This window comes from Chelmon rostratus, chromosome 20 (assembly GCF_017976325.1).
Source record: "Chelmon rostratus isolate fCheRos1 chromosome 20, fCheRos1.pri, whole genome shotgun sequence".
NCBI classification, from domain to species: domain Eukaryota; kingdom Metazoa; phylum Chordata; class Actinopteri; order Chaetodontiformes; family Chaetodontidae; genus Chelmon; species Chelmon rostratus.
In genome coordinates this window covers 23,163,349-23,191,040 of record NC_055677.1, presented here as the reverse complement: position 1 = coordinate 23,191,040, position 27,692 = coordinate 23,163,349, and the positions used below count along the sequence as shown (strand labels likewise).

General features: G+C 43.2%; 1 protein-coding gene across 1 annotated transcript in view; it reads right to left on the bottom strand.

The window, feature by feature from the left end:
- Nucleotides 1–26,671, bottom strand: part of zgc:163022 (putative ferric-chelate reductase 1) — a 37,380-nt gene extending 10,709 nt beyond the window's left edge. Inside the window, exons 1-7 of the mRNA XM_041961951.1 lie at nt 26,572–26,671; nt 25,043–25,179; nt 15,701–15,898; nt 13,960–14,061; nt 13,643–13,787; nt 10,742–10,849; nt 2,632–2,747 (exon numbers count right to left, since the gene is read on the bottom strand). Coding sequence (XP_041817885.1) covers nt 2,632–2,747; nt 10,742–10,849; nt 13,643–13,787; nt 13,960–14,061; nt 15,701–15,898; nt 25,043–25,179; nt 26,572–26,671 — 906 coding nt within the window. The remainder of the gene's footprint in view (nt 1–2,631; nt 2,748–10,741; nt 10,850–13,642; nt 13,788–13,959; nt 14,062–15,700; nt 15,899–25,042; nt 25,180–26,571) is intronic.
- Between the last annotated feature and the right edge of the window lie 1,021 nt (nt 26,672–27,692).

The window sequence follows — 27,692 nt, the reverse complement described above, 5'->3', positions numbered from 1 at the left end:
CTTCAGGCTAGTCATCAAGCTAAACAGAGAGGACAGGGAAGTTCAGGTCTGCTCGCTCAAAGGCAAAGAATATGTATTTCCTGCATAGATGATTAAAGAAAACAGCAACAGTTTGCAGTTTGTGTCTGTTGAAGAGAGTGTCGCATGTTAATACTGTGTTCAGAACAAGCGGTCAGCTAAAGACTGAACCTGTTAAAATCCTTCTCAAGGAAGATGCTCAGCCATACACAGTGCACGCTGCTACACGCATACCACTGCCTACCTATGTCTCTAGTAAAGAAGGACCTGCACCGGTTGGAAAAGGAGAGCAGTATTGAGAAGGTTCTCCTTTAATGTGCAGTTTTAAGGAATCCACATCATGCAATGAAACTGGAAAAGTATGTGGTACACACAACAGAGGACATCAGAGGAAATCAGTACCAGATCATCATTGCAGGTACTTGAAACTGTCCACTGTCTCAATGTCCTCCCCCTGGATGTTCACTGGTGAGTGTGGTAGTGTCCTCCTCCGAAAGTAAACCACTATCCCCTCTGTTTTACTGGTGTTCAAGCACAGGTGGTTGCGCTCACACCAGTCCACAAAGTCCATAATTACTGACCGGTACTCCAGCTCGTTCATCTCTGACACACAGGCCACGATGGCAGAGTCATCAGAGAGCTTCTGAAGATGGCAGCTGTCTGTGTTGTAGGTGAAGTCCGAGGTGTACATGGTGAAGAGGAAAGGTGAGAGGACGGTGCCCAGAGGTGCTCCCCTCACAGCTGCGCATTCGTATGTACTGTGGACGGTCAGTGAGGTAGTCGATGGTCCAGGCAGCAAGATGTCCATCCACTTAAGCGTCCTCCAGCTTCCCCCTCAGCAGTGCTGGTCTTATGGTGTTGAAAGCGCAGAAGTGAGGGGGGGGCAGTGTTGGGACACAGTGGGTGTGGGTTGGCAGGGGGCAGGTGAAGGTGGTATGGGGGAGGGGGGGTGGCCTCTGGGCTGGAGACGTGTGAAGAGGGGGGGAGCAGGAAGGGGGACAGAGGGGGTGGGGAGAGAATCAAATCTGTTGAAGTAGCAGTTTAATTAATCCGCCCAGCGCTGGTCTCCATCAGCTGTCCCTCTGGCACTCTGTCCAAATCCAGAGATGTTCTTCAGTCCTCTCCACACGTCTCGCGCATTGTTCTTTCCATAATCCTTCTTGGCCCGTCTGATCATCCATTGTAGCTCATGCTGGACTCTCTTCTGTTCCTCTCTGTCCCCTGAGTTAAAAGCCCTTTTATTCTGGTTCAGAAGGGCTTTGAGCTCAGGGGTGACCCAGGGGTGGTTGCTAGAGAAGCACCGTACCCTCCAAGTTGGCACAGTGCTATCCACACAGAAGTTTATGTAGTCTGTGATGCAGTGTGTGAGGCCATCTCCATAAGAGCTACAGCATGCTCCAGTCTGTGGTCTGAAAACAGTCCCTCAGTCTCTCATTAGCCTCCTCAGTCCACACTTTCACAGCCCTCTTCTGTGCAGGTTCCTTTCACACCCTGGGTGTGTATTGGGGGAGCAGATGAACAAGGTTGTGATCAGACCACCCAAGGTGGGGGAGGGGAGCGGAGGTGTAAGCGTCCTTCACATTTGCATACAGCAGGTCCAATGTCTTATTGTCCCTCATATGACACATAACATCGGTCGAGGCACTGATTGGTCCAGCTGCGGTGCTGATCCGATGCCACTCGTGCCAAAAAGCTGGACAAATATCACTTTGATCAAGGAGCAATCAAATCTGCATCAGTTGAGATCAGCTGATTTTGCATAGAGTGTGCGTTGTGCACAGCGTTGTGTACTCTGTGTGTTAACAAGAAACATGCATATAAGAAAGTGAAACGCAAAAGCGGAGTAGTGACAGAACTGATGCGGCATTATTGATATTTTTGCCACATGTCCCTGCATACTAGTTATGTGCATGCATGCTTATTAACACAGGGATACTGTGAAATATATTATTAACTCAAATTATTAGCTGAAGTGGGAACGGCTTTGCACCCAGTGAGAGCAGTGATGCTGCCTTCTACCATGTTCGGTAACCTGGGGTAAATTTGTTCTGTGATTGTCCTTTTTTGGTGGGGCAGCTGCCTTGTTCAACAGTAAAACTAAGAAGTGCAATACACACAGGCAAAAGTTTCAATTTATATATTGAATTTATAAAATTCTATATTTAATTTATAAAATTTCTTGCGGCACAATTAAACATGGACTGCAGGCCGCAGTTGGCCCGCGGGCTGTAGTTTGGACACTCCTGCTCTAAATACAGCGTCTATTATACAGAGTCTTTTGTTGCCCCTGTCTCAGCTGGTTTAAAATGTGAATCAGAATAAGCATATTCAAAGATCAATGTTGATGAGGTAAAACATTGAATATATTGTCTCTGTACTCTTTTCAAATGAGTATATGTCAAAAAGGAGCAGTATATAGTATATGTCAGCAAATTATCACATTCTGTGTCCAAACCATTATATCTTCATATGATGCTGGCTTTAATTTAATAATTTTCATGGTTGCTTTTCCAAATGTGATTGTTATTGTGTCTCTCTGAAAAGACAACCTGATCAAATGAGGGACACATTAACAAAGATATGTGGTATATTGTTGTATCTCTGAAGTCTCACCAGAAACCAGACATCTTTGCCGAACAGGCGCGTTCCTTTGGCCACTCCTTTCAGATATCGAGCTACCATCATTCCCAGTGATCCCATGTTCATCCAGGCTATCAGCATCAGGGCTCCTGTAACACAAGTTAATGTTGAAATGCTGCCCAGTTCCATCTCACAACAGTTTTATGACCCAACAGCCAGTTCTTCCCCTTGTCCCAACAAAAAACTTCTCTCCATAAGGTGACTATGAGCAAATTGCTGTTGCTCTGGATTATTTTGCAGAATTTTAGGGTTATTTTGCATGATCCCTACTGTTACTTGAGAATTAACAAAATCTAATTATATTTGATGAGATTGGGGGGAAAAACTAATTAAAACATCCCTATATTGCGGAGCCTTGCGCTTGCTAGCAGCCAGCCAGATGCTCTCCGGCCTGCTAATCTCCTGCCAGCTCCAGATCCTAAGATGGTTAGTCACCAGCCTACTAGCCTCCTGACCTTCACCAGCTAATGTCAGTGATTTCTTCATCTAAATTGTCAACCTGTCTCTTAGACCCCATCCCAACTATGCTGCTTAAAGTCGTTTTTCCCATAATTGGCACTGTTTTACTAGACTAGACTGTCTTTATTAACAGGCTATCTGCTACAGTTCTTCAAATGAAAACTTGCAAGGACATATAAAATCAGCACTTAGTGTATTTTTATATTACTTGAAGGATATGTACACATCCCATCACACGTGCATTATGCTTCACTTCTGATTTTGAGAAAAGCTATTCGATAGGACAGGGTGATTACAAAAGTGGATGGGAGAGATAGTATAAAGAGAAGCCACTGGCGGACCATGTTTCTGTGCCTCTTGGGCATGCTTATTCTTGGCAGATTTGTTGCTTTTCCCTCCATGTGATACACTATGTGGCATACTTTACAGAAAGCATGACTTTGGCTGACTTTGCTCTTCAGCAAGTACGGTTAAGCCGGCTCCCATTTGGTGAGATACTTGCACATAGTTTGAGCCATTTTGCAGGTATTCCAGCCCCGGAAGCCCTGTCTGGTGGGTTTAGTTTTCTCTCTCTGTCTTGCACTCTCTCTCTCTCTTTTTAATTGACTGCTTTCCATGGTAGAAATAGCACACATGCTTGCAATGTTGTCAGTGGACTCCTGCTGATGTCACACCAATTACGGACTTGCAGCATGCTACTGGCAGAACATTGCAGCTCATTGCCTTGTTATAGCATAGTTTAGTTTTTTGGGCCCATCCTAGTTGACTGACACTGAGGTAGAAACTCACAGCAGGTATTGGCTCGCCATAATACTTTCGATTCATTGGAAAGCCAGAACATGCTGACAGCAGGTAGGTTGATTGACCCAAATGCATACTCGGAGACACAGGAAAAGATAGGTGAAAATTCTTTACTCACAAACACCTATCACTCTCAAGTTGCAGAACACTAACACAACTAATGAAAAGCTGAAAATCCTCCAACAACCTGCTCTGTCCCTCCTCCACACAAACACACAACTATAACTCCCTGTTGTCCCCCCCCCCCCCAACTCTCACACACTCACACGCAAGTGTGCGTGTGCACACACACACACATACAAATACACACACCCTGGACTCTGAAAACGACTCTGTTCGTCTTGTACATACGGCAGATTTGACAATAAAGCTGACTTTGACTGACTTTGACTTTGACTGAACGAGGGACTGTTGGTCTACAGCAGGGAAGCATATATACAGTATATACAGATGAGTGACAAATAAAGGAAGAAGTGTCTTAGTAATGTGTAAGGCCATCATATGCTGCCAGAACAGCTTCAATATCAATCAATCAAAATTTATTTATACAGCACTTTACAACACTCAAGGTGACCAAAGTGCTTTCCAGTTAAAAGCAAACAGTGAAGTTAGAAATGAAAAACAGATTAAGAGATAGCAACAATAGAACACATATCAGGGAAATAAAAAAAGAGATTAAATGCAAATAAAATGAGATAGAATAAAATAAGATATGATAAAATACAATAAAATAAAATGTCACCACATTACTGTGTATTAAAAGCCAGTCTAAAAAGATATGTTTTGAGCCGAGTTTTGAAGAGGCCAAAGTCTGTGATGGTGCGCATGTCAGGGGGTAGTTTGTTCCAGAGTCTGGGCCCAGCGACAGAAAAGGCTCGATCCCCCCAGTGTTTATACCTGGCCCTTGGGACTTCCAGTAATAACTGATTTGTGGACCTTAGCGCCCTGTTTGGGTTTCGGACAGAGAGAAGTTCTGTCAAATAAGTAGGAGCTAGGCCATTGAGGGCTTTAAAAACAAAAAGTCAAATTTTAAAATCTATCCTAAACGATACTGGAAGCCAGTGGAGGGAAAAGAGGACTGGGGTGATGTGCTGACGCCTTGAAGTGTTCATCAGGAAACGAGCTGCTGCATTTTGCACCAGCTGGAGGCGGCTCAGGGCAGACTGGGAAACACCAACATAGAGAGCATTACAGTAGTCTATTCGTGAGCTGATAAAAGCGTGAATAGTCCTTTCAAGGTCGGTGCGATTTAAAAAAGGCTTTACTTTAGATAAAGTACGTAATTGATAAAAACTCGCTCTAACCACGTTATCAATCTGTTTGACGAATGAGAAACTACTGTCAAAAATAACCCCAAGATTCTTTACAAATGGTTTTAGCTTCAAAAACATAGAGTCCGAATCTGCAAAAACATTGTCACCAAATAGAATGAACTCGGTCTTGTCCTCGTTCAAATGAAGGAAATTGCTCTCCAGCCATGACTTGATGTCTCTGATGCAGTCTGTGAGGGACTGCAGAGCAACACTTTTGGTTGGGAACACTGGTAAATACAGCTGGAGGTCATCAGCGTAGCAGTGAAATGCTAAATTATGTCTCGCTATAATTGACCCCAGCGGCAACATATACAGTGAAAAAAGTGAAGGTCCCAAAATAGAGCCCTGGGGAACTCCACAAAACAAAGAGGCAACAGAGGAGGACAGGTCACCAATCATTACAGAAAAGGTCCTGTTGTTTAGGTAGGACTCAAACCACTTGAGTGCAGTACCACGGATACCAACATAATTATTTAAGCGGGACAAGAGAATGGAATGGTCTACTGTATCAAATGCTGCCGTTAAGTCAAGCAGCACAAGGACAACAGGACGTTTAGCATCAACAGACACAGCTATGTCATTGTGAACTTTAAGCAGCGCAGACTCTGTGCTATGCCGTGATCTGAACCCAGACTGGAATTTTTCCAGGATAAAATTATTTTCTAAAAATGCCTGTAACTGGATAAAAACAATTTTCTCAAGGACTTTTGAGATAAAAGGCAAGTTAGAAACAGGTCTAAAATGAGATAAAACATTAGCATCAAGATGTGGTTTTTTAAGAAGTGGCCTCACAACAGCATGTTTAAAAGAACCCGGAACACATCCTGAGCTAAGGCAAGTGTTCATTAAATCCAAGAGGACAGGCCCAACAGTAGAGAACACCTCTTTAAGCAGTTTTGTTGGGAAAACATCCAAAGGGCAATTTGTTGTTTTCACATGTTTCACTACATCAGCAAGGGATGAGAGGGAGATGGGCTCAAAGTGGTCAAATACTGAAGAGTGTGGGGTTGTAGCAGACTGGTCTGGTCTGATGCTGCCGCTGCTTAGTGCTCTCACAGACATCACTTTGTCAACGAAAAAGTGTAAGAAGTCCTCACATGTAGAAACAGTGGCGTCAGGCAGAGGACTAGAGTGGGGGCTCACAACAGAATTAATGGTACTAAACAACACACGGGGGCAGTGTCTATTAGACGAGATAATGTCAGATATTGTGATTTAGCCTCCTTCACAGTCCTCTGATACTGAGCGAGACTGTCCCTCAGTATCTCCAGCGATACATGTAGCCTGTCTTTCTTCCAGCGTCTCTCCACCTGTCTGCAGCGCTGTCTGAGAGTCCGGGTTGAATCATTCAACCAGGGATAGGGCCTGGGCTTGGTGGACCTGGACCTAAGAGGGGCGATACTGTCCAGGATCTCAGAACAAGCGGAGTAGAAAGATGACAGGATGCTGTCTGGGCATCCAGTCAGATTAATTCCATCACAGGCGAAGTACTCGGAGTTCATAAAAGCAGCCTCAAACTCTGCAGCTGTTAAGGGAGTAATAGTCCGACGACGAGATGCTGGGACGGGAGGCTTTCCAACAGGCGGAGGAGCAAGAACTTCAAAAATCACTGGGAAATGATCTGAGATGGGAGTCTCAGATATTTCAACAAGTGATACCATAAGTCCATGAGAAATAATTAAGTCCAATGTATGCCCAGCACTATGTGTAGGACCATCCACAGTTTGTATAAGGTCAAAAGATGACAATAGATGTTTAAAATCAGTGGCCAGGTGATCGGACAGACAACAAATGTGAATGTTAAAATCCCCACAGATTAAAAGATGCTCATATGTAGAAGCCACCTCTGCTAAGAACTCAGAGAACTCCTGAATAAAGTTCTTATTGTATTTAGGTGGACGGTAGACCACAGCACACAAGATTGGACAAGCCAATTCCACTGTGAACAGCTGTACCTCAAAACAGGAATAATTATTTACATGCAACTGTCTGCAAGTAAAATTATCCTTAAAAACTGTGGCGACTCCGCCCCCTCGACCTGACGTTCGCGGTGTACTGAGGAAAGAGCATCAAGTCGAACAAAGACTCCGCTTCGTTTCCCCCGCTTTCTGTGGCGACGTTTGCGGGGCGGAGGAACAGGTAGATGCCACAGGTAGTGCGGCACAGACGCCAGGAACGGTGGGAGCGTCTTTGACTGTCCACTACAGTCATAGATAGTAGACTTTATCAATGAATCACGAATATCCAGGAGGGTCTGGCGATCATACACCAGCAACGGTGACACATTTTTTACAAAAAGTGAAATATAGAGCAGTAGCAGCAAAACACAGAGCAGAGGTAGACGGCTTGCCATACACAACGGCGCCATCTTCCCCTGGCATTGATTCTACAAGTCTCTGGAGCTCTAATAGAGGGATGGAACACTATTCCTCTAAAAGATAATCTCTCATTTGGTGTTTTGATGATGGTGGTTTGGAGTGGTGTCTAATTTGGGTTACAATTTGGTGACTGCAAAGGATCTAGCCCATATGTGTCAAACTCACGGCCCGCGGGCCACATCCGGCCCGGCGTACAATTATATCCGGCCCGTGAAATCATTTTATTAATCTACTATAATGGCCCGCGCTTCAGCTGCCTTGCCGCCGCAAGACTTCCTGGAAACGTTCCCGCGTCAACTGTTGACGCGGGAGCCTGACGAGCGCAGCCACTTTTAAAACTATACAGTATAATACTGACAAACAACTGAGTCTTCAGTGTCGGGAAGCGGAGACGTGACGCCCAGGGATGAGCTTTTATCGTTGATTTTCTTTGAGGAAATTTTCTACGTTACACGAAGGCTGGACGGAGGGAAGCAGGGTGACGTTTCTGTTGCTGTGGGTTTCGCGGATGCTAATCCCTCACAATGGCCAAGAGAAAAGTTGACTCTGAAAACAGAGCCTTTCAAAACCGATGGGAGGCTGAGTATATGTTTACTGACATTGCCGGTAAACCCGTGTGTCTTCTTTGTGGAGCTAATGTGGCCGTAATTAAGGAATATAATGTAAAACGGCACTACGAGACAAAACATCAGGATAAGCTAAAAAACCTGAATGCAGAGCAGAAGATGCAGAAAGTCGAAGAGTTAAAGAAGAATATGAAGATCCAGCAGATGTTTTTCACCAGAGCAAAATCCCAAAGTGAAGCTGCTGTGAAAGCAAGTTTTATAGTGGCAGAGGAGATCGCCAAATTAGGCCGACCATTTTCCGAGGGAGAGTTTCTGAAGAGCTGCATGATGAAGGTGTGCGACGTCTTGTGTCCAGACAAAAAGCAGATGTTCGCAAATGTAAGCCTGAGTAGAAATACGGTTGCTGATCGGGTTTGTGAGATTGCCACTGATTTGAGAACACAGTTGAGTGAAAAAAGCAGAGACTTTGTTGCATACTCTCTTGCTGTGGATGAAAGCACAGACATGACGGACACTGCACAGCTGGCGATCTTCCTCCGTGGAGTGGACTCTAATTTGCACGTTACAGAAGAAATATTGGACATTAAATCGATGCATGGAACAGCAACGGGAAAAGACATTTTTGAAAATGTGTGTCAAAGTGTAACCGACATGAAATTGCCCTGGGACAAACTTGTTGGACTTACTACGGATGGAGCACCGGCAATGTGTGGTGAAAAAAGTGGACTAGTGGGAAGGATGCGATTAAGATGCAGGAGGAGAACTGTGTTGGTGAGTTAACCGCATATCACCAAGAATCGCTGTGTGGTAAAGTCCTAAAAATGGAGCATGTGATGAACACTGTAACGCAGACCATAAACTTTATCCGAGCCAAGGGATTAAATCACCGGCAATTTCAATCTTTTCTGCGCGAAATAGATTCGGATTTTGCCGACATTCCTTATCATACAGAGGTACGTTGGCTGAGTCGGGGAAAAGTTCTCAACAGAGTTTTCGAGCTCATTAAAGAAATCTGTCAGTTCATGGACAGGAAAGGAAAAGACTTTTGCGGGACGAAAAATGGAAATGTGAATTGGCGTTTCTGGCTGACATAACAGCTCATCTCAACGTCTTAAACCTGCAGCTCCAGGGACGTGACCGCATGATCACTGACATGTATGATGCGGTGAAGGCATTTCAAGTGAAGCTGCTCTTGTGGGAGACACAAATGCACCAGTGCAACTTGCCTCACTTTCCCCGTTGCCAAGTAATGATGAACCAAGTCGGCACAGCAGCGTTCCCAAATGCGCACTTTGCTGATAAACTGAGCGCACTGCGCACTGAGTTCGCACGGCGCTTTGGTGACTTTGAAGCACAAAAAAATAACTTCGAGCTGCTTCGCAACCCATTTGCCGTCGATGTGGAAACTGCACCTGTACAGATGCAGATGGAGCTGATTGAACTGCAGTGTAATGGGACACTAAAGGCATAGTATGACACTGCAGGGCCCGCACAGTTTTTTCGCTCCATTCCTGAAGCAATGCCCCAGCTCCGTCTACATGCGGCTCGAACCTTGTGCATGTTTGGTAGCACATATCTATGTGAGAAGCTGTTCTCAGCGATGAAGCTTAACAAAACAGCACACAGAAGTCGTCTCACTGATGAACACCTGCAGTCCATCCTGAGAATCTCTGCAACACAGGACCTCACACCAAACCTGAATGAAATTGTTGCCAAGAAAAGATGCCTAGCATCCAGCTCTGACAAAATGGCATAAGCTGAAAAAAAAAACAAAAAATGAATGAAAACTTAAAAAAAAAAATGAACTGAATGTTTTAATTTGTTGTTTTAACTTTTGGTGAAAAGCACAAATTTTAATTATATTTGCATTTTTTCATTTTCATGAATGCATTTTGAATGTATATAGTTTTGACAGGAGCAAAGTATTTTAAGTTATTAATGTTTAAGTTTGTTTATTCTGGAATAATATTCCTATCTAATTTTAATTCATATTTGTGTTAAAAAAAAAAACGTCAAGTTTTAGTGTATTCAATAAATGTTTATCCTGTTCGGCCCGCGACCAAAGGTGTGGTTTGAGTTTTGGCCCTCTGTACAATTGAGTTTGACACCCCTGATCTAGCCTATCTAGCATGATTCACAACATTTTTTATTCATCAAGGTGACACCTTGTGCCCTATGGGAGCATTGTTCTCCCTGAAGAGACCACTCCCATATCAATGTTTCATCATAGAATAAAGGTGATCATTCAGAATACCTTTGTACTGATTTGCAGTGACCCTTCCCTGTATGGAGACAAGTAAACCCAAACCATATTAACAAAATGCTCCCATTCAGGCCTATACCATTCCCTTGGTATATGCCCAACCCATTCTCATTCCCAAATCAAAATACTGATAGTTTGTCACACCCCTCATGCAGCATTCATGCCTTATACATGTCTCATACAGATGCACAAGGTACCTTTGAGCTTTGCTTGAGGTACCATGGACTTTCAACTGACTCCAGTGTAAACTCATTTGTGACAATATTAGTGCTATGGTAAACACCCCTCTGGGCAAGATCTCACCATGTGCTTTGATGATATGAGGCCATCCTACGTTTCTGACAAGCTGAGGTCTGGAAATGTCTACCTTGTCAGTGCTGATGAAGGTAGCTGTATGGAACTGGATTCGACCTGTAGGGGAGACGCATAAAACAGACAGAGCTCTATGATCCTCTTTCAAAGTTTGAACTTTGGAATGCTTATAGTTTAATTTGGTGATTACAATGGGTGGAAGTTTCTCTTATGATTTGGTCATCTTCTTCAAGATGAAATGCACAGGCTTATAATACCTGAGACCTGAGTTTGCGTCCTGTGACAAACCTGCAATAATGTTTGCTTTTTAATAACCATGACAATGATCTTTGCCTGACTTTCAAGGATAAATCTGGTCATATTCTTAATTTTTCGTGCTGTGAAAATACCCAAATCAACAAAGAATGTATCATACTAACAATTGTTCTATATGTATCCAAAGCCTATATATATGTGATATGATATATCTTACACCGCTATGCCATAGAGCATATTTTTGCTCAGAAACTACAAAAACACATCACTCACAAAACACATTTACTCCTTGAAACGGAGCTCCCTCTGGCTGTCAGGATTCAGGTAGCTTCACCAGCAGGGGCAAAATGGAGTTCAAATGCAGACTTAATCCAACAGCACCTATTCACTGGGAACTGTGTACTTCATTACCTGAACGTACTCACTACAGTTTGTTGACTTATCCTGATCCTGCTGCCATAAATATTCACTATAGCAACAAATGTAGATTACTCTGCTGCTGAAAACAGTCCACAACACATTCACTATTTCTTCCTGCTTGAGCAATGTTTGCTAAAAACTAGTGTCCAACTGTTTTTTTAGTTTTAATTTTAATGTTTACTTGGTTTTTTTTATGAAACTATACACTATTCTTTGCTGTTTAAAAAAATACATCTAGAAACCAGTGGGGTTGGGACTGGCATACACAGACATGGTGGGGGAGTCAGAAAGTTTTGAGAGATGGACAAACACATTGTTGGTCTTGACCTTGTCATTGGCATTGTTGACAAGAAAAAATATCAGATATCCAGGGTCTCGACTTTCAGTATTTTCAGTGTTTAAGTGTTTTAGTTGCTTAATTCTACCCATAAATTTAGTTTATGGCCAATAAGCAGCCATTGCCATCACGCAAATATACCCCTTAACCTTTACCCACACTGTAGTTGTTGTACCATACTGTATACAGCAAATTGAAAATAAAATTGTCCAATATTTTCTTGTAAAAGCATTGCTCTGACTGCTCATCTTTCTTGCCATATTGAACTTCTTTTTAATAATGCTGCTTCTCAGCAACCTCAGCAATTACATTGTTGAGCACATTATTACTAATAGGAATGATGACCAAAACTATGAAAATAAAATCCCACAACAGCGTAAAACACTACAATTATTATCATTAAGTTTCTGACAATTTTCACTGCACAAATAACTCCACAAAGATTCCTCCAAAATGATGCCTGCGATTAATTAATAGAGGTTGGGACATACACACACAGGTGTGAGATAAAGGGAAACCTGTTTACTCCTTGAAACGGAGCTCCCTCTGGCTGTCAGGATTCAGGTAGCTTCACCAGCAGGGGCAAAATGGAGTTCAAATGCAGACTTAATCCAACAGCACTTAAAAACTGGTATTGTCATTTGTCATGATTCTGTGCTGTCAGTGGAGTTATCTTGATGTAACTTTCTTACCTATGCCCTTTTAAGTTGTTGTATTGTTTTGCTGACATAAAATCACATGGTTGTAATGGCACTGTGATAGTCTTTTTCACAGAAATGTAATAAAGTGTGACTGTGATGCTGTGGGTTCATTGGCTGAATCACAAACATATGCATGCATGAAGTGATTAAGAAGGAATTAACATCTTTATATATGTAGTGAATCTTGACTAGGGATCATGATGCAACAGGTGCAGCTGCCTCTAACAAATATTAAATTAATTTAGCAGCCGTTGATTTTAGGGGGGCAGCTTCATACACACAATCAGATAAAAACTAATCCCTTGGCTAATTCTGGCATATTTGCAGTAAAGTTTATTAATATGAACTGTCCCTGAGAAATAAGACGAATAAATAAAATTATACCTGAATTCCATCAAAAAATATTATTGAAATAAAATAGAATTATTTTCATTACTGTTTTTCCAACCAAGGGAAATCAGATGCCCTTCCAAAATAATTTAGTTCAATTTTATTTTATTAATGTAGTGCCAAATCACACAGAAGTTGTCTCAGAACATTTTCCATATAGAGCTAGCACTGACCAAACTCTTTATCTACAGAAACCCAATAAATCCCTCATGAGCAAGCACTTACATTTAACCATGCAAAACTCAGTTGTAAAATGACAACTGAGTTACCTAATTCATTTACTGATTGATTGAGATGTGTGCTGGCCTAGTCATGGGGCAGTTCTATAGTGGTTCTGAGAGCTGAAATTGACCTTTTTGTTTGAAGAAAAAGGCCACAACCTTGTAGAACTGACCAACCCTTAGTGATTGGTGAAGATTGTTTTAGTTGCTCTAACTGTCCCTCTGAACTAATTGAACAAAAGCTTACAATGAATAGATGGGCTTGTATCCCAAATGTATGCACACATGCAAGTCAGTGACCACCATGTTGCACACTTCCAAACTCCTGTGCTCACATAACTGATCAGAGAAATTAAGATTTTTCTGCCATTGAGAATGGACACGTCCATGATGTACTTAGTATCTCCACTCCAAGACTTGTAGTATTTACAGCTGAATGAAATTTAAAGGTAATAAAATCATTTTAGTATTGGTTCAAGTGACACAAACACAAAATGCTTAAATCTTGCACATAAAATCAAAAGACTCATGTTCCAGAAAGCTTTCTTCTCCACAATGTCATAATTACCATTGCTGCTGGGTCCATGGGCAAACATGAGATGGTAGGTTTTGTTGAAGCCATTGGTCCTCTCAGTAGAAATAGTGTTCATGGAGGTGAAGGAACAGCTGATCACCCTGTCAAGCACTGATGCTCTTAAATTAGAAACGTTACCCTGGCGGACAGTTAAAATCATTTCAACATCAAGTTGATTTCACACGATTACAGTTAGCAGTTCATTGTAAGAGCAGTGACAGAGCGTTACACATTTCACAGTCTGACTAGCACAATTTTGGCCTTATACCATAACCAGATATAAATTAGTGGTAGCAGAAGAACTTCAATACCAGAGGAAGAGCGTGAGGAGCTGTTCGTCCTGTTGAAAAGGCATGCTGCAACCATACCAGGCCGTTGCTGCCTATGCCACAAACATATATGTCATCGTTTCCCTGATGGAGGACAGAGGTAAAAATAAAACCTAGTGATTTTTTCTTATCATGCAGAGCATCATCTGGACAGCATAAATATGCTCAGTAAATGTCATGGCAATTGTTTTTCATATTGTTTAGGTCTTAATTGGCTTTAGGGCATTCAATCGTTCGCAACTAGACCTCGTCAGTTTGTCTTAGAAGACGTTTCGCCTCTCATCCGAGCAGGCTTCATCAGTTCATGCGCAACCAGACTAGATAGGACAGCTCTAGTCCAATGCAATGGTGTTAGGTTCAAGTATTTATCCCCTGAGTGAGGCCAACCCCCAAAACCAAGAATGGTATCACTCTATTGTGAGGCAAACGATCCCCCCATTAAGGCGGGGTAGGGTGCAACCCTTGGATGTCAACGACAGTCGTTTGCCTCGTTAGTGTCCCATTGTTGTCATTGGGAGGCTCCTGGAGCCATGTGTGAATGGCTTTGTTGTTTATCCTCAGAGGCTAAATCTTTGAATCTCTTTGGGAGACATGAAAGGACAGCATTGTATGTGGGAGATAGGTGGTGTCTCAGACCTCCCCCACTGTTCAGAGATGGTTTTTCAACCTTGACATAGATGGCTTCTCGTACTCCTCTTTCAAACCATCTGTCTTCTCTGTCCAGAATATGCACATTTTTATCCTCAAAGGAGTATGCTTTCTCCTTGAGATGCAGGTAAACAGCTGAGTCCAGCCCTGAAGAGTTAGCCGTTCTGTGTTGTGCCATGCGTCTGCTCAGTGGCTGTTTGATTTCCACCGAGCAGACGCACTGATGAAGCCTTATCGGATGAGAGGCGAAACGTCTTCTAAGACAAACTGACGAGGTCCAGTTGCGAACGATTGAATGCCCTAAAGCTTACAATGACCTGGATGAATGAGAATATTCACAGGCATCTTAGGTCTTAATTCCATTTTTGTTTTTGTCCGAAGTTGGTACTACACAACAGGTCAATTAGGTGAGATAATCACAAAGAATGACTCAGTGACATGAAAATCCAAAGAAACTGAAATTTGGACATTACTTTTTCAGATATGTTGGTTTGGATCAAAGTGTTATGGTTGGGGCTATGGATGGAGCAGCTGAAACACTGTTTAATGAACAGACAGACTATTAATCGTCACCATCCTTCATCGCTGCTGTTTGCAATACAAAAAGCTGCTGACTCTTGATCTTCCCAGGATCTTGGTATCACTAAATGAGCCATTTACAGTCTTACGGACCTTACTGAGCTTGTAAGGCTAATGATTTACTTGCTTTTAACTGTGTTTGAGTGTGCATGACAGCTACACCTGTGTTTCTTCAGAATGCTGGTTTTGTGTGCAAAGGACCAGTTTGCACAAGACAGAATTAAGTACATGAATTAAGGTCAGCAGCAGACTCTGAACAAACAACAATAGCATGGTTGAAAAGTTGCAACAGAATAATAATCTTCTTGAGATTCAGTGATGGTTAATTTAGATTTGTAGGGAAGTATGTGAGCAATGCTGCTTGCAACGCAGCTCTTTGTCTACACATATTGTTTTCAATCTATAGTTGTTAATAACAAGTATATCAACAGCCTTATTAATATTGTCACAAAGCTTGAAAGATTTCATAGAATCAAGCATTTTGACTTCACATTACCATTATCTGATCATCTGAGAATCCAAAAGAGATGTATCCATCCGAAGGACCTGTAATCTCATAGTGGATTGCTACATCACTGGGGGACAACATCATAGCTGACATGAAATAACAGTCAGCACTGGCTGTAGGGTCACACTTTGAAGGCTGACTGAAACAAACCTTGGTGACACCACAGTCTGCAGTTGAGATACGTTTCTGTTGGGAAAAGACAAAAGTTGTCATATTCGTCATATTAATATAACCAGAGGAGCATGACTCAATCCTAGTCCTTTTATAGATATATACAGACATAGAGCTGCTGCGATCCCTTGAGCTAGAGCATAAGTCATCTCCTGATACCCCAGAGCAGCAGTCACCTCCTGAGCCAGAGCTACAGCGATTCACTTAGCCAGGGTTGCATCTGCTTCCTGTTCCTGAGCTGCAGCCTCCACTGGCCCAGAGTTGCAGCTTTCTTCAGATACTGCTGACCTGCAGCATTCCTCGGTGGTGAAGTTTCATCAGCAGCCTGTTCACCTCACCACTTCCCTGACCAGCCTCCTGTCCTGTGGTTCCATCGCCGGCCTCTATCCCTGCTGTCCTGTTGGCTTCCTGCTTAGGTTTCCTGCAACATTGGTCCTGAGACATTTGCCGGTCTCCAGAGGGGTTCCGTCTTCATTGCTGGCCTCCAGAGGGGTTCTACCTTCACGGGCCTCCTGCCGATTCTCCGAAAAGGTTCTGCCTTTGTCAGCCACCTGCTCATCCTCCTTAGAGGTCCTGCCCTTCCCAGCCTCCGGCCTGACCTCCAGAGGGGTTTTGTCTTCGTCATCTGTCTCCTGACAGACCTCCTGAGCCATTCCACCTTCACTACTGGCCTCTTCCACTCAACTGTTCAGCCCTCAGGCCGTCCACCTGCGTCTTCGTGCTCTGTCCCTGTCCAGTCCTCAGACTGCCTATCTGGGGTCTCCTGTTCTGTGCCTGTCCAGTTCCCTGGCTGTCTGCCTGAGGTTCCCAGCCCCGATCCTGTCCATCCCCTTCTTTCTATAGCTGCTTGACCACTTGCCCCTAAGTCCCTCCTCCAGACCTCTGGACCATTTGTCTTTGTGGAAATACTACACTGGTTTTGAGTTTTACCAGCCTCGCCCTCATGTAAGTCTCTCCTTTATAAATATAGTTATTGAAAAATGACAGTTCCACCAGATTTGGTCTGTATTTGGGTTCAATTCCTGTTTTTTCCTTGACAAAATTACATAACTTGGTATCTTGGTGGTCCCTCCAGACTGTCTTGAGATCAATTAGGGATATGGGCTAAGGGCCAAGAGGTGGATAAACAAATAGATATTTAACCAAGATTGTAGGGTATAATTTTAAAGCTGTATTTGGCAGGTGGGTCTGTCAGTCTACTTGCTGTTAATTAGGCGGTTAGCTTCATACCCTGTCCCTAATCACCATTGTTACTTACACTAAGTGGTGCAGGTTGATTTATTGTTGTTGTCATTGATGGTGTAGTGGGGGTACTTGTAGATCCACCAGTACTGTTGTTAGTGAAGGTCAGGGCAGGACTTATAACATCAACCCAGAATGTCCTGTAATTCTGCACAAAGGATGCACTGTAGATACACCAAAAACAGTTTTCATGAGTCAAGGAAGAAACACATGGTGTTTGTGCTATCAAATGATGGCTCACACAAGAACAGAATGGAAAAGACAAGTAGAAAAAAATCAACCTTACTGGAATTGAATGGGTTTTGCGTCTGCTGATACTTCTGATTTCCATGTCACCCGAACGGAGGTCTTAACAGACTCTGATTTGTGGGATACAGCTGAGTTCTGGGTGCACAGATATGCACACACACACACACACATCCATAGACAGAGAGATAAAAGGAGGTCATCAAATGTTCCATCTGAAGGATTATCACCGGCATTGAGTTTCCAATACTATAATTAGCATATTAGAAAAATGTAGGATCGGGTGGCTGGAGTTACATTCAGTAACTACTAGATTCTGTTAACACAAAGACGTAAAAGGCAACATAGGAAGAAATACATGCCAATTTCTGTTGGTGGCTGCAAGAAACAACATAAAAACACTTTCTTTCTTCTTTTTGCTTTCGAAGAAGGCGGACACTTTTTCTCTCGCTCCCTCCCTGCCCTTATCTACCCTGCTATTGCTCTCTGTCCTGTGCTGTCTCCGTCTAAACTATCTTGGAGACTCTCTCTGCATTCTCCTCCAAATTCAAAAATGATGGATCTGGTCAGCTGGTCTCTCAATGCAATTGACCATATTTTCTCCACAATGAAGATGGGTAAAGGAGAACCCGCCTGCCCTGACGGAACGTTCACAGCCGGCTACACATTGTACTCCTGGGAGAAGTGGAGGATCATGTGTATGTCGGTCCTTTCCGTTGAGGATGTTGGAGACGCATACATAATTGGATTTATGATTTCAGGCTTTCTGCTGTTTGGCTTTGGCAGCTACCTGATCTTCTGCATAAAAAGGAAAACACTGGCGGAAATCGGCAAGCTGCTCGCCTTGACCGAGGGAATTTGCAGGGCTGCCAGCACTCAGACTTAAGTGCTTTGTGAGCTCAATCGCAAACTGGATGCGAATTCTGAGCACCTTCGCCAGACGGATACCAACTTGGAGAAGCTGTCGGCTCGGCTCGGCTGAATCTGGCCACTAATTCGGACATATTGGAGCAAGCCACCGAGAGACCCAGAGAGACTCAAGGGCAGATGTCCCAAAACAATTTGTTATCTCCATTGGCTCCCAGACATAAACGGCCTTCTCAAGCACGCTTATCTCTCCACTCTCCTGGATGTTTCTGCAGACAAGATGCAAGACCCCCACCTCCTTCTGGGACATTCACCCTTACCCTCAATTCAACGCCTTCTTTGGCCCCTCACCCCCTCCTTCCCCCGTGCAGCGTAGTAGGCCAAGGGTTGAGGAGCTGCAGCCCTTCCCCAGGCGACTGCGCTGTGACTCCCCCCCAACTTCCTTCCCCCACCCACATGTGCAGGTGTTAGAGTCTTGTTATAATGTCTTAAATGTTGCTTTGTGCTGAGGTTTTTTTTTTTCCCAATTCCACACTGTGTCACACACTGCCATTGTGTCCTCAGGGGCGGTTGTAACCGAACATAATTTCTTGCACTTGGAAACTTGTGTAATGACAATATATGATTCCTGATCCCTGATTCCTGAAAAGTCTTCATTTACCCCATCCGAGGAGGGGAAGACCAGTGGATTAATTTGATGGAAATGTCCCCACAACTGAACAACTGGAAAACTCTTGGGGTGTATTTGTGCACTTATCATTTTACCCGGAACTGCCTTGAGGGCCAATACAAAGCAGGATTTACTTCAAAACTGAAGCTCAATGACGGCTTAATACCAATGTCAAACAAACAAAGAACTTACAAGTTTTGCCAATTTTATATTGCTTTGCTGTTTATTTTTGCTGGTTAGCCTAAATTTGGCATTAATACTAGACTGATGTAGCTAGTAGCATCTATTGTATACCCACACGCTTTTGACGTATTTAATCCCATACTTCATACTGCCACACAAACTTAGTTGGTTTTGTAGCTGTTAGCCCCCTCTGCTGTGTGCCACATCAGTATGTGTGTCTTTTTCTGCCGCACGTAACTGTACTTTCTAGACATGCCCCGTGGAACACTGATTGTTGTACTTATATAATATACTTGGGGCTTTCTGCCAAATAAAGGCTTTTGAGATGTCCAATCAATTACTAATTAATTAAGTATTATAACTAGGTTCGGGACCAAAGACCATGCAGCAAACACATCCCAATTCTGCACAAAATTCTGTTTTTAAGCTCACATGACTCATTAATAACTCAATCTTTGCACAGACTCAGTCTTTAAATGACATTTGACCTCACCTGACACAATGGACCAGGAGCTCATCCTTCCATCCCAGCATCTTTTGCTCTTCTCTCAGTTCTACCTTTCCTATCACATCTTCTTTTGCCACCTCACCTCTGGCCACCTCTATACCAATTAGCACAGCCACTCACAGTCACGCCATTTCCATCTTCTGATAGACAGCCAATCACAGCTCCTCATCACCATCTTTCGACAGCTGGCCTATCATGGCCCGTCATTTCCATCGTTCCCCGTGGTCAATAGCGTCTTGCCATTTCCATTTTTGCCAGATGGCCAATCGTGTCTCCTCATTTCCATCTGTCCCCACGGCCAACCAACGTGGGCCTGTCTCCAATAATGAAAATAAACAAGGCCGGGTTTCCGGAGAAGCCGCTTAAAGTCTGTTGGTGAACTTGTGCTACTCTCAGATTTCATCGTGACAAAGAGGTGAGCTGCTGCTGGCCAGCTTATTTTATTTTATAGTTATTTTATTTTGTCAATGAGCTAGCTAGCTGGCTTCTTCATGAAAGAGAGAGAGAGATGACTATAATGCAGGGGCTAGCATTATTTTTTTAAAGTCATTGTTAAAATAGCCCATGCATTGGCGTTACTGTCATTGCATAACATTACTGTCACAGTCCAGTCCACAGTCGGTGCAGATACTGTTACTGTTGATATTTGGTTTACTGTATAGAGCGATTAATAATTATAATCCTCTTTTTACCGTCCAATTTTACAGTCAAGATGAATTTCGACTTCAGGCTGTCACACTGCCTTTAGCCTCTTAACTGCTGCCATTCTATTCATGCCCACCTGTCCACTCACCTGATCCTAATTTCCAATCAGCCCAGTATTGAAGCTGCTCTCCCACGCTCAGGGCCAGATTGTTCTTTGATTCCATGCAAGACTCTCCAGCTTTCTACCTGCCTGCCTTGGACTACCCCTTGTCTTCTGTTCTCCGGTAAACGCATCAGTCTGTTGTCTTTGACCAAAAGTTTAGCCCTGCACTTCCTGTTTTTTTGTCTGCCTGTGCTTATTTGGTGCGTGCTTCACCAAAAATTTCAAGAGACTCTGAAATTTGGTGTTTTGCATTTTCAAGTATATAGGGAGACACGTTATTTTAACTGTTGTTAAGTAAACAGTGTTACTGCTTATCTGTCAAGTTTGAGATCAAATGTATAAAAGCAATCTCCATGTACTGATGCTACTGCATTTGAGTCCAAAACCAACCAGTCGCAATACATTCTGGCCAGTCGTGCACCCAGCAAGTTCGACCTCATCATGGAGTCGCTTTGAAAGGTTTGAGGACACTCTCCAGTGACATGAGGCCCTGATGGCGTCCGTAGCTGCTGCAGCCAGCCAGCCAGACGACATCAGCAGTAGCTCTGGAGCTGGCACTAAATGTGTTAGCTGCAAGTGTCCAACAGCTAACCATTGTCTGGACCCAGTGGGTATTTCCAGGGCTACCTCTAGTCCACCTCCTCCTGTTGGCGATCTGAGGGTGTGAACACTGGAGGTCTGGAGACCTGCAACGTTTTCTTGCCAGCTCCAGCCCCTGAGTCGGATAGTCATCAGCCTGCTAGCGTCCTGTCAACTCCAGTCCATGAGCTGGCTAGCCACCAGCCTGCTAGCCTTCTGCCACCACCAGCCCCTCATTAAGTGTGTCAACAGCTTACTTGCCTCCAGCCCTATTCCGCTCCCAAGTTGGCTAGCTTCCTACCCGAACCCAGAGATTCCACTGTCTAGCATCCCAGCCTACACCTCTTCAGTTCCTGGGACGATGGCGCCAAGTCTGCTTCTGACCCCATCTCCTCTTAGTTCTCTATCAGTGGTCCGGCCGTCACCAATGCCCATGCTGCAGTTACCTCCAGAGCTGCAGCGGCCTCCAGTTCCTATGCTGCAGTCATCCCCTAGGCCAGAGCTGCAGTCATCTCCGGTTCCAGAGCTGCAGCAATCCCCTGAGCCAGAGCTGCAGTCATCTCAGTCCTCAAGCTACAGCAATCCACTGACCCTGAGTTGCAGCTACCTCCAGATGATGTCCCGTCGCAGGCTTGCTGCTTTGGTTCCCTGCCACTGGTCCAGGCCAGCAAGTCTACAGTAACTTTATAATGTTATAGCATATTCTCTTGCAGTTCTTTTTCCTATTGTGTTCATGATGGCAAAATACAACAAATTAACATACAGTTATTGCTCACATGGGTATCTTATTCAGGCAACAGCCTGAATAAGATACCCAGGAAAGTTGGTTCTGTCCTGGACAGCCCTCTGGACACCACTGAGAGGCAAGAGGAGGAGCCAAGCTGACAATCAATCATTGACAACACCTCTCACCCCCTGGGGGCCCTGAGCAGCTCCTTCAACAACAGACTGCTGCATCCACTCTGCAAGAAGGAATGCTACCGCATGTCCTTCATTCCAAGTTCCAAGTTATTCAACTCAAGCATTGTATAAAGTAGCACTGTGTTCGCATACATACTGTTTTTTTTTTTTGTTTGTTTTTTTTTGCAGTACTATAAAACACCTGTGCAATATTACATTCCTTTTTCCTTAGATACTACACTATGCATATAAATTTTTTATTTCCACGGGACACAAACACAGATAATGTCCAATAGAGGAAATACTGTACTTCATTTATCCATAATTTTTGTTTCAATCCCTGTGCAATTATTTTTCAATATTTCTCATATACTTTCCATTAGCATTGTCACCCCGTGGTGAGGTTTGTATCGTCTTGGGTTTTCTGTCTTGTCATTTCCTGTTTTATTTTGAAAATCTAATTCTCCTCTCGTTTCAGAACACTTGCCCTTCCTCATGTGTCACCATTGTGTCTGCCCTGATTACCTATTGTCTACACCTGTTCTCCATTACCCTCCATGTGTTCAAATAGTCTGCGTCTCCTTTGTCTTGTGCCAGAGTGTCTTTGTCCGTTGGTCGAGTCCTCCAAGCCTGTCTTTGTCCATCGCCACAGCATTCAACCACGTAAGCCTGTTTTCCTCTTTGAGAGTGATTTTTTGTTTGTAAGTTTCATAGTTTAGTTCCTTGCCTTCTTGTTCCTTGTTTTTGTTCATTTTATGCCATAGTCCTCCTTAAGAGAGTTTTTTTGTTTCTTAGACATTGTATGTCATTGTTAAGCTTTTGCCTTCTTCTTTATTTTGTTCGTAGTTGTATCTTAGTCCTCGATTAGAGTATTTTTTGTTTCATAGCCATTGTCCTATAGTCTGTTGTAGATCCTTTTTTGTTTAATCCTATTGTATTTAAGTTCTCCAGTCTGAATTCCTCCCCTTTTGGAGAGTTTTGAGTTTCATCCTCCATTAGGAGCGTTTTTTTTTTTTGTTTGTTTTTTGGGTTATGTTATTTCTTTGCCTTAGTGAGTAATTTCTGCTATTTATTTCCAGAGAAACAAAATCACAGATTGATTTCATAGCCTGTTTGTCACTCATCGAAGAGATCTGGTTTTCATCCTAAAAACTTGTGTGCTGTGAAATCTCTGCATCTGAGTCCTCTATTGAGTCCCGGCCTGACAAGCATTGTTTTTCTGTAGTCCTTTGTATAAAATGTATAGTCAACTTCTTATTTTACATTTATTTTCCATTGCCTTTGCTATTTTTGATGCTGCTTGTAACACCAAATTTACCCAGCTGGGCATTAATAAAATTCTAATCTTATCTTTCAGCTCCAATTTGCTCACAGTAATACTGAAGGATGCAGGCTGGCACTCTTCAACTCATGCCTCCTTTGAATAACTCCTGATAAATGCCAACGAGAAATTTCACTATACGCTAAATGTACATTTCTATTCAACAGTAGTGGCTTGCTTTCTCCATGTGTGTAGTCTGCTCCCAAAGACACACACACCCGTACTCAACTGGGTGTTATATCTCCCACGCTGCCCAGCTGTTGAGTATGTCTCTTAGTGTGGTAGGAAGATCACACACCTAATCCATTTACCAATCTCAAGCTGTGATTGCTTTTCCCAGTACAGTAACATCTGGGCATGTAGCGTTTTACCAGACTCCCATACTCTCGAGTGATTTTTATCCCTCTTAACCCTGTAAGGCCCAAGTTCCAAATACCAGTGGTAGTAACTTTTAACAAAGAGCTTTTACAGTTTTAAACCCACAGGTAGATCATACAACCCTTTCTAAACAGTTAAACATTCTTTACCCTTAGTTCACTTGGCTACAATTGTATTTTTTCAAAACCTACAGGTATAGAAATGCAGATTTTAAGATCTAATGTGTGAAATTATGTAAAAATGATTGTGATAAGTGATTTCTACATTTAGTAAAGCAGTATTACTAAGCCAGTTGTGCCATCATTATGTCTTTTTTCCCTTTCTTCTCTTGAATCTGTGTCTGTAAATCCGTCAGGATTTAAAATACATTGCGGTGTATCATTAAACTAAATTCTGACATCAAACAAAGCATAGATCATGTATTTTTTTTATTCCCAATACTTTCCACAACATTGTCCTGCTTATGTGTTATGGATGTTTTCTTTCAAATGTACATTATTTCAGTCCATCACACCTGATGAAGACCCTGGAAAAGCAGGTCCTTGTCCATTTCTACCCCCTTTAAACCCATCAATGGACCCGCTCCAGTTCACCTCTTATCTTGGGTGGATGACACTGTCATCTGCTTCCTACAAAGATCCCTGTCTCACCTGGAAAAAGCAAGGAGCACTGTGAAAATTGGATCCTTTGATATCTATAAAGTTGACAGGAGGCATAACTGTCTATTTGATGTTTCTGCTACATTCACCTCTGCTACAGCAGGTGGCAGTATGTAGTGCATCAGCTTTAACTGTAAGGCTTGTGCATATGGGCAAACAAGGAATACAATAGGACCCAAATGCTGACTTTGTAGGCAGACCTGGTGCAGTTCAAATTATTTATAACAAAGAATTGGTATTAAAAAAAAAAAAAGGCATATATGATGAGGTAGGCAAATGTCAAATAAAAACGGTCCAAACAAGTCCAACAGGGTCCAGGCTAAAATCAAATGTCAAAGTCAGGGAGAACAAGGCAAAGATACAAAAACATGGGAACGGGCTGGCAAGCTTAGCGCAGAAGGTACAAACATGAACTTGAACTGACTGAGGCACAGACTTAAATATAGTTTGGAGGGAAGCCTCAAAGGACAAGTAAAACTACTTATCAATCACAAAGGTGGGAAAACACACAAAGACAGGAAGTAAAGCAAAAGGATGACACATGACATGACCACTTTTGATTTTAAACAGGAAATGACTAAACTCAAAACCATAACATCTATTGAGGAAGAGTCATTCACTCAAACCCAGCAATAGAACAAAAAGGATAAATGTGACACATACCTGATGAAGGTCAAAGACACTGAGACGTCATAAATGAATAAAATATTCCAGGCGATTTGTCATGCTACATCGTGTTGTCTACTTTAGGCCTGCATGTTGTTCACATTAAAGGTAGCTTTATGGAAGTAAACTCACAGGTCTCTTGCTGCAGATCAGGTGTTGAGCAGCTCCTGCTGTCAAAGCAAAGGAGCCCACAGGAGACTGCCCCCCCACTTCTCTAGCCTGTAACAGGAAACCAATAAATGGTGTGGAGGCCGGTGCCCGGAGCTGAACTGGGTAAAAACAAACAAAAAAAGATTCCACCTCAGTGTTCACAACCAGGAAAGCTCTACTTACAGTGAATTCTGATACCAGGGCTACGACTAAAACTGTTATGCCAACCCACAACTACATGAATACAGTTTAAATAATTAATAGACAAGACTCCACAGTGTTAAACTTAGATATAGCCCGATCATGGTGCACTTACTATATTAACTACATGTCCCAAGGCACAGACTTCATGAAAATATAAGGCAGATTATAGGCCAAGATGTCCCTTACACACCTAGTCTATATGATCTGGTGGATCCATTCCACTAAGCAACCTCTGTATGCCTCCAGCAAACATGTTGGGTAGAAAAGGTAGACTAGACATGAAGACTAGAAATCTACTCATTTACCTCCTTTACCTACCTGTATGGTTTGCTCAGTTTAGAAGTTTAGCAACTTACAAAAAGTTGTCTTTTAGGATTTATATTAAGGTTTATTTGTATTCACGCACACACATGCGCATACATGTTTATTATCCTGGTGCTCGCCCGAGGTCACCTGATCCGTACCTGTCCAGCCCAGGCCACCTGCCTGAGGATCCCTGTTCCACCTCTGCCCAGTCCCCAGGCTACCTGCTTGAGGTTCCCACCTCAGCTCCTGTCCAGCCCTCCATTTATTAGCTCTTTGGCCATTTTCCTCTAAGTCCATCCTCCAGACCCTCTTCCCCCACCCTTCTCTGTTTTGGACTTCAGTTTTGGGACATTCCCTTGAGGAATGTCTGTCTGTCATACCTCAGCCATCTGTCTCAGACAGATGGAGAGTTTTGCGCTGCCCTTCATGGTTCTTTGTTTGCCTGTGATTGTTTGGTGTTTACCTCACCAAACATTATAAGACATTTTGAATACACCTGAAAGAGTGAGTGATAGTTGACAAAGTTTTATAAAGAGGTTCACCGGAACACATCCAATTTCCACATAAAGTATTAAAGATCACAGGATTCATTCATTTCCCCTGAGGCTCGATATTCGCACCTCTCCGACCAGAACCCCTTTTTCTTTTTCTCTCTCCCTTGTCTCTCCTTAGAATACAGGAACCATCGGGGGCTTTAGCAGAAAATCTGAGAACATCCAAAGAGGCGGTTCCCCCACCCTGAGCCTCAGCTCCCTCAGCTCCATCCTGTCTCCATGCCTTCAGCCACAAAACAGATATCCACCTTTATCCTCTTATCTTTCACCCTCCATTCCCTACTCCGTCATCCCTCTGCCCTCATCCCTCAACCCTCGTCCCCTCATCCCTTGGCCCTCATCCCTCGACCCTCATCCCTTCATCCCTCAACCCTCATCCTAACATATTATTGAATATATAATACCTGCATTGTACTAACTTCAGGTTTACGTAAGCCTTATGCTTACCTTTCACCTCCTCTCCAAGTCTGTAGCTGCTGTGGTCCATCATGATGGTGAAGGGAGCTGGTTCTGTCTGTGGGCTAAGCCCAGAGTGATGAGGTCGCATGTCTTCACAACTGGCCATAACTTGACCTGATCTATAGCACCAAACTGCCGGAGCAACACACACCAGCAGCAACACAACATGGTCCATTGCAATGAAAAGATAAGTTTCCACTCTATTCATAAATACAGCTGGTGAGAAACCATGAGAAATAAAAATGCTGCCAGCCTGGTCGACGAAAATGCAGGTGGAGTCTTTGAGGAAACAATGAGTAAGAGGAGGTCTGAAGGGTGGAGGGATGCAGCACTGGGAGGAGGCCACAGGCTTACACCTGCTGTGTTTATCGCAACTAGTACCCTGCCCATAGTAACAAGGGAGACAGGTAATGCTTAGGTGTGTGTGTGTGTGGGTGTGCACACACCTGCATGAGAGAGGAAGAGAGAGAAAGTGTGTGTGAGTCTCTGCTGTTGCTAGGCAATGGCATTTCCTTCTCGTGAGAATATTAACGAAAGAAGGTTGTTCTCTGGTAACATGGCTATATTGCCATGGTAACTTATGTTGCACACGAACTTGTCCAGAAGAAGTTTTGTTTTAACTCGGATATAAAAAGCTCACCCCTTTCACTAATTACTTTCTTGATAATATTCTCTATAATATGGTATATCTGCAAACTTGCTCACCTGTGTGTTAGTAATAGGTCCGAGTGGAGAGCAGCTTAACCTGGACTATTGATTACAGCTGCATCTTACAGCTGCATCTCCTGCCGTGGACCTGCCGGACATCCACTGCAACTTTTATTGTCCTTAGCTATGCGACCATTATGATTAGATCATTAGTACTGTACTATGTTCACATGCTATCTGTTATTAATATGTCAATACATCACATACATAAATATATCACATAGGAATATACCATGCCATATGTACTTCGTATACATATAAATATATTACAGCTGTACTGCGATCTCTGTCCATCCCCAAAACTCTCTCTCCCTGTCTCTCTCTCACCCAACCGGTTGAAGCAAATGGCTGCCCAGCCAGAGTCTGGTTCTGCTCGAGGTTTCTGCCTCCTAAAAGGAAGT